Source organism: Castanea sativa, chromosome 4 (assembly GCF_040712315.1).
Source record: "Castanea sativa cultivar Marrone di Chiusa Pesio chromosome 4, ASM4071231v1".
NCBI lineage: Eukaryota > Viridiplantae > Streptophyta > Magnoliopsida > Fagales > Fagaceae > Castanea > Castanea sativa.
In genome coordinates this window covers 31,245,869-31,253,147 of record NC_134016.1, presented here as the reverse complement: position 1 = coordinate 31,253,147, position 7,279 = coordinate 31,245,869, and the positions used below count along the sequence as shown (strand labels likewise).

Sequence of the window (7,279 nt, the reverse complement as noted above, 5' to 3'; positions counted from 1 at the left end):
AGTCCACAACTTCCTTTTTATCTTTGAAACCAATCAATCTACTCTTCTATATTTTAAAATTGAGTAAATACCCCCCAATTTTGTTATCCCTCACTTAATTTTAACATAATATTTTATTTTCGGGAATATTCCATTGAGCAAAGTCCAAAATACACCCAACTAAATATAAAAATGCAAAAAATAACCCAGTCTCAAATCCAGGTAAACTTAACCTAACCTAGGTTAACCCAATCCGAGTAAATTAAACGTAGGTAAACTAACGCGATAATTTTTATGACAGCTAGTTTAAAGTTATAACAAGTGTTGTTTTATACAAGATTAGTTTACTCAGATTGTGTTAAACCTGGGCTACGTTTACTCAAATTCTAGACTGGGTTATTTTCGGTTTTCAGTATTTCTTTTTCTTTTCTTTTTTTATTTAGTTGAGGGTATATTGGACTTTGCACATGGAATATTCTCATAAACAAAATACTCTATTATCAAGTTATCAACAAAAACAAAACAAAACACGCGCAAATACATGAAGTTTTACAATTTTCTTTACGAATTTTCTTATTTTGAAACCGTTACATAATAGTTCATTATCAATTGTCAACCTGTCATTAGTTATTGTCAATGTAAGTAGGTGTGACCATTTTATTTTTTAAAATTTATATAACATTTATATTTTTACATAGTTTCCATTATCTATTTGTCATTTTCTTAATTATTTACCCACACATCCACACTCATTTATACATAAAAAATACATTAAATGTTTACTTAACCAATCAAATGATTAAACAATCACTAACTTTACCCTTTTTTTTTTCTTGAATTACCAACTGTGGGATATAGAAAATTTAATAAGGTAATAATGCCACGTGTCATACCCGAGGCCGAGGAGGCCAGTGCACTTCCGAGGAGACCATACCCTCGAACGGTAAGGTCGGAGAGGCGAGCCATGGCCACGTCAATGGCACATCACCAGAGGAGGCCACACTATAAAGGAAGAACTTCAGAGAGGGGTTAGCCCTAACGTGACTAGAGGGATGGTAGCTGCCACCACATTTAATGCATCCCACCAAACCCCCTAGTCGCATTTATGTGGAAAAAACCCCTGAACGATACTGTCTTGGTTGTCGCAACTCACAAAAGATTTGGGAGGACGTCTGATGGGACAAGCACTCGAGTAGTGTCCTGCACGATCAACAAGTGGAAGGCCAAGATTAGCTGAAAAGGGCCATATAATGAAAAAGATCATCCTGAAAGTAGGGGCATGGACGATCCAAAGAGAGAAATATTGTAAAAAATTGTTCTTGATATCAAACTAATATAAAATATCTGTCCCCAGATATTTGCTGAGGACTAAGACTCTTCGTTATTCCTTGTCTTCTTCTTCTTCAACTGTGCTAGGTCATTTAATTCAATTTCCCGCCTCTACAAATTCATTGTATTACGTCAACTCATTTTTGGCACTTATAATTGGCACCGTCTGTGGAAAACTTCACTTAACCTACACACTTTCAAGAAGAATGCCAAAGGATGTCCAGCAGGGAAGGATCTGTAAGTTCTCATCCTGAGCGACATGACCAGTTTGTAAACCTAGAAAACCATCGAAATCATGAGATAGCTAGGTCCGAATCCAGGAGCTCAAGACCAGCTCGTCCCAGTCAACGCAACCATCTCTCAAATGAGACCTTTAGCCTAAGACGGGATGTGAACCATTTACGCAGGCAAATAAGGCAGAACCAGAGAAACTGATAGAGTAGGAGTCTCACTGTGAGCTCGGGCTCTAGTTCAAATCCAGAATGGAGGCGCCGTAGGAGAAGTAGGATGCCTCCCAACGAAATGGAAAATAATTCCTCTGAAGATTCGCACAAAGAAAGGCAGCATCGCAAGCAACACAGACCCATCCCCCAGGGAAATAAGGATAGGGACGCCATGAGCAAGGCCCTTTTCTAGATATCCAAGTTGCCCTTCACGAGGCGGATTGAGAGGCCAAGATGCCCAAACGCTTCGCACAACCCACCTTCGCCATTTACAATAGGAGGACAGACTCCATAGAACATATTAGCCACTTCAATTAGAAGATGGCCATATATGCCAAAAACAAGACCTTGATGTGTAAGGTGTTTCCCTCTAGCCTCGACTCAGTGGCAATGAGATGGTTTGGTGGACTACATGAAAGGTCCATTGATTCCTACGAGGAGCTCACCAGAGCTTTTGGTGCAAGGTTCGTTACGTGCAGTAGGGTGCCGAGGACATTAGACTCCTTGCTAGCACTGTCGATGAGAAAGGGAGAGACCTTGAAGACCTACTCGGATAGGTATTGGGAACTATACAACGAGTTGGATGGGAACTTTGAGGACGTGGTGGTACGCACCTTCAAGAGCGGGCTACCCACCGAGTCCGACCTATGGGAATCCCTCACCATGAAACTTGCTAGGAACATGAGACAGTTAATGGACTAGATAGACGAGCACAAGAGGGTGGAAGATGACCGAGCACAAATTAAGGGAAAGGCAAAGGGCTTCCATGACCAGAAGGATAATCGCATCAATAAGACAGGGGGAAACTAGCCCAAGGTAAACTTCCGCAATCAAGGACAACCAAGCGGGGTCCAACCGATCAACTCAGTATTCGGGGTCCCAGTCCACCAAATACTGCAGAAGATCCGAAATGAGCCTTACTTTACTTGGTCGCACAAGATGGGTGGAGACCCGACCCGAAGAAATCAGTCAATGCATTGCCAATATTATCAGGAAAAAGGGCATAATACTGAGGAGTGCAAATCCTATGGTCGTACATGAACCGTCTGCTTAAGGAAGCAAAGCTGGAAGAGTTCATGAACGAGGCCTCGGTAGAAAGAGGAGCCCCACATCAGGGATATTAGGGATGGCCAACGGTCCTTCTTGGGAACTATTCATGTTATCCTCACCGAACCTGAACAGACATCAACCCTGTCAACAAGAGTGATCTCCGTGTCTCCCCCTGATACTAACTTCAACAGATAAAACCTCTGCAAGAGGGCCAGGATGGAATCCAGTCTGGTCATGGGTTTTTCAAATGAAGACTTGGTTGGCACTGCCCAACAACCCTTTGTTGACACTCTGGTTGTCACGGTGCGTATTGGGGGCTTCGACGTGCATAGGGTAATGGTCGATGGGGGAAGTGGGGTTGAGATCATGTACCCTGATCTGTTTAAAGGACTGGGGCTAAAGGAGAAAGACCTAGAAAGTTATGGAGCCCCACTCATGGGATTCAACGGGAAAATGGTTATCCCGAATGGAAGAATCAAGCTACCGGTCCAAGTAAAGAAGGAGGAGGTGTTGGTGGACTTTATTGTGGTGGATGCGTATTCACCATATACAACCATTCTAGCTCGACTGTGGCTACACACTTGCTAAAAGGTGAAATTCCTGACTGAAGGTTGGATTGAAGAGATACAAAGGAGCCAAGCCTCGGCAAGACAATGCCTCATCGTAGAAATCAACCATTAAACCCCTCTGGAGGGAATGAACTAGGTGCCTTTAAAGTTATAGTAGTTAACGCTTGTCGCAACCGAGGCCGAGGACAATAAGGTTAGAGCGGCGGAGGCCTACGAGAGCCTTACCAAGGTGGCTATTAAGAGCAGTCCCGACAAATAATTCCAAGTAGGAGCGCATCTATCACCAGCCGAAAGGAACAAGTTGGTGGCTTTCCTCGAACAGCATATCAATGAATTTGCCTAGAACCCATACGATGCGTCGGGGATTGATCCTGAAGCTCAGCCAAGGAAAAAGCCACCTCAGAGATCCTCCGATGAGCATTCCAATGCAATAAAAGAAGAAGTCAACAAGTTGAAACAAGCGGGGGCAATAAAGGAAATTTTTTATCCGGAGTGGCTGGCTAATATTGTGGCAGTGAAAAAGAAGAATGGGAAGTGGAGAGTTTGCATGGACTTCACTGATCTCAATAAGGCTTGTCCCAAAGATCCCTTCCCTATTCAGAGGATAGACCAGCTGGTAGACGCCACCTTCGGACACCCTCAGATGAGTTTTCTTGATGATTTCCAAGGATACCACCAGATCCATCTAGCGCTCGCCGACTAGGAAAAAACAGCCTTCAGGACTCCCCTCGGCAACTACCACTATCAAGTGATGCCTTTTGGGTTGAAAAACGCAAGATCCACATACCAGAGAATGGTGACCAGGGTGTTCAAGGCCCAGCTGGGTAGGAATATGGAAGCCTATATAGACAACACGGTGATAAATAGTAAAGTTGCGTCCGAGCACATACAAGACTTGGAGGAAGCTTTTTCTGTGCTCAAGAAACACCAACTGCGGTTAAATGCTTCAAAGTGTTCGTTCGGAGTGGGCTCGGGGAAATTCTTGGGCTTTATGATAACACATCGTGGTATTAAGGTCAACCTAGATCAGATCAAGGCTATAAATGACCTACGTTCACCACGGAACCCTAAAGAGGTGCAGCGGCTGTCGGGTATGATAGCTACCCTGAACAGGTTCATATCACGGTTGGCTGACCTATGCAGACCGTTCTTCCAACTTCTGCATAAGTGGAAGGATTTCTCCCAGACCGAGGAGTGTGATCAGGCTTTCCAAGAACTGAAGGAGTATCTGTCAAATCCATCGATGTTGTCTTGTCCCGGGCTGGAGGAGGTCCTCTATGCCTACTTAGCTGTCACAAACCACGCGGTCAGCCTCGTCCTAATTCGGGTTGATTCTGGGGTTCAAAAACCAGTATACTATGTCAACAAATCTCTGCAAAAGGTCGAGACGAGGTACTCTCACATGGAAAAAGCCATCTTAGCCCTCGTCCACGCTACCAGGAAGTTGCCACACTACTTTTAGGCACATACGGTGGTGGTCCTAACACGGCTCCCTTGTAAGTGGTATTGCGGAAGTTAGACTATTATGGAAGGGTGGTGCAGTGGGGAACTATGCTAGAGGCTTTTGACATCAAGTACTAGCTGAGGACATCGATTAAAGGCCAAGTCCTGGCTAACCTCGTCTCCAAGTTCTCAGAGGATCAAACCAAGGAAGGGATATAAAGCTAGGAAGCTGTAGGAGTTTTTACCGCTAAAATTTCCCATTCGTGGATTATGAACACTGATGGGGCTGCCAACCAGAGGGACTCGGGAGTTGGAGTTGTCATCATCTCCCCAGACGGGATAGTTTTGGAAAAATCCCTAAGGCTATCTTTCTCGGTCACTAACAACGAGGCCGAGTACGAGGCATTATGGTCAGGGTTGGAAGCAGTAAAATTCTTGGGAGCAAACAGTGTAGAGGTCTTCAGTGACTCCCAACCGATAGTGGGGCAAGTACGGGGAGAATACGAGGCTAAGGATGAGAGGATGCAAGCCTATTTGGGCAAGATAAAGCAACTCCAAGCACACCTTCAAGAGTTCACCTTGAAGCAAGTACCACGGTGTAGAAATTCTCACCCTGATTCACTAGCTACACTGACAACAATGTCTGATGGCGCTCTGCCACGTTTAATCATAGTAGAATATTTAGACAGGCCGAGGTGGAAGGATTAGAGCCCAACCATGGTGCAATCTATCCGAGTTGGACCCAGTTGGATGGACCCTATAGTCGCATTTCTAAGGAGTGGAGACCTGTCAGAGGATAAGGCAGAGGCCATGAAGACCCAGAGGCGCTCCTCGCAGTACTAGCTATCTCAAGAGCAAAAATTGTATTGACGGTCTTTTTCTGGGTCATACCTGTTATGTGTACACCCAGAAGCAGTGGAGCTGTTGTTGGAAGAGCTATATGAAGGGATTTATGGGAGCTACACAGGGGGAAGATCCTTGGGTCATAGAGCTCTTACCCAAGGGTATTGGTGGCCTAGTATGCAGAAGTCTGCTTGGGATTACGCAAGGAAATGTGATCATTGCAAGAGGTATGCCTCAAATATCCACTAACTTGGAGGGGTTCTGAACCCATTCTCTAGCATGTGGCCTTTCGCTTAGTGGGGTTTAGATATCGTGGGCCCATTCCCTCGGGCTACTGCAAACCAGAGATGGTTGCTCATTAGGACAGATTATTTCACGAAATGGGTAGAAGCCGAGCCGTTGGCTAACATCCGAGACCAGGTTGTGAAGAAATTCGCGTGGAGGAACATTGTCACGCGATTCGGCATACCTTACGCCCTCGTATCTAACAATGGAACACAGTTCGACAGCAAGACTTTCAGGAGATATTGTAGTGAACTTGGAATCAGGAACAACTACTCTACCCCTGCATACTCAAAGGGAAATGGGCAGGCCGAGGCCACCAACAAAGTGATCCTTGATGGGTTAAAGAGAAGACTGGAGGAGGCAAAAGGGAAATAGGTAGATGAGTTGCCCCATATGCTATGGTCATACCGAACTACCTCGAGAAGATCAACCGGGGAACCCCCCTTCTCCATGACATATGGAGTGGAGGCAGTTATACTCGTGGAAACGAAATTTTCGACAATGAGAACTGATCAGTTTGAAGAGCATAACAATGATGGTTAGCTATGTGCAAGTCTGGATTGGGCCGAGGAGAAAAGAGAGATGGCAACAATAAAACTGGCCCACTACCAACATAAGCTGAGGCAGGGTTACAATAAGAAAGTGAAGTCATGGCCACTCGTGCCAGGGGACCTTATCCTCAGGAAAGTGGTCGAAAATACAAAAAACCCATCTTGGGGCAAATTGGGAAAGCTCTTATCGCGTCATCTCAATAGCAGGCGTAAGTGCATTTAGACTAGAGGATCTGGATGGAAACACTGTACTATGGCCCTAGAATGTAAGTAACTTGAAAAGATATTACTATTAATGCAAGTATATCTCATTCGTTATTCCTGCATTATTACATCTAAAGGTTAAACAGAATCTCGGCCATGTCTGGTCCCTCAGACCCATGCCTTGGGTAAATTAACACCTCAATAAATTCTCTTAGGGTTCAACAGAACATCGGTCATGCCTGGTCCCTCGGACCTATACCTTGGGTAAATTAACACCTCAATAGATTTTCTAAGGGTTAAACAGAACCTCGGCCATGCCTAGTCCCTTGGACCCATGCCTTGAGTAAATTAACGTCTCAATAAATTCTCTAAAGGTTAAACAGAACCTCGGCCATGCTTGGTCCCTCAGACCCATGCCTTGGGTAAATTAACACCTCAATAGATTCTTTAAAGGTTAAACAGAACCTCGGCCATGCCTGGTCCCTCGGACCCATGCCTTGGGTAAATTAACGCCTCAATAAATTCTCTAAGGGTTAAACAGAACCTCAGCCATGCCTGGTTCCTCGAACCCATGCCTTGGGTG

At 44.9% G+C, this 7,279-nt stretch overlaps 2 protein-coding genes across 2 annotated transcripts; both read left to right on the top strand.

Moving 5' to 3' along the window:
• Positions 1-2,072: 2,072 nt before the first annotated feature.
• On the top strand, positions 2,073-2,453 carry LOC142632705 (uncharacterized). The gene has a single exon (XM_075807064.1). It carries the CDS (start codon positions 2,073-2,075, stop codon positions 2,451-2,453), a length of 381 nt encoding a protein of 126 aa, XP_075663179.1.
• A 564-nt stretch (positions 2,454-3,017) lies between these two features.
• LOC142632704 (uncharacterized) lies at positions 3,018-3,389 on the top strand. Its single transcript, XM_075807063.1, has one exon. The coding sequence runs from the start codon at positions 3,018-3,020 to the stop codon at positions 3,387-3,389; it is 372 nt and encodes a 123-aa protein (XP_075663178.1).
• The last annotated feature ends 3,890 nt before the right edge of the window (positions 3,390-7,279 follow it).

Coding starts and splice junctions, on each gene's coding strand:
- LOC142632705 (XM_075807064.1), top strand. CDS start 2,073: ATGGCCATATATGCCAAAAACAAGACCTTGATGTGTAAGGTGTTTCCC.
- LOC142632704 (XM_075807063.1), top strand. CDS start 3,018: ATGGAATCCAGTCTGGTCATGGGTTTTTCAAATGAAGACTTGGTTGGC.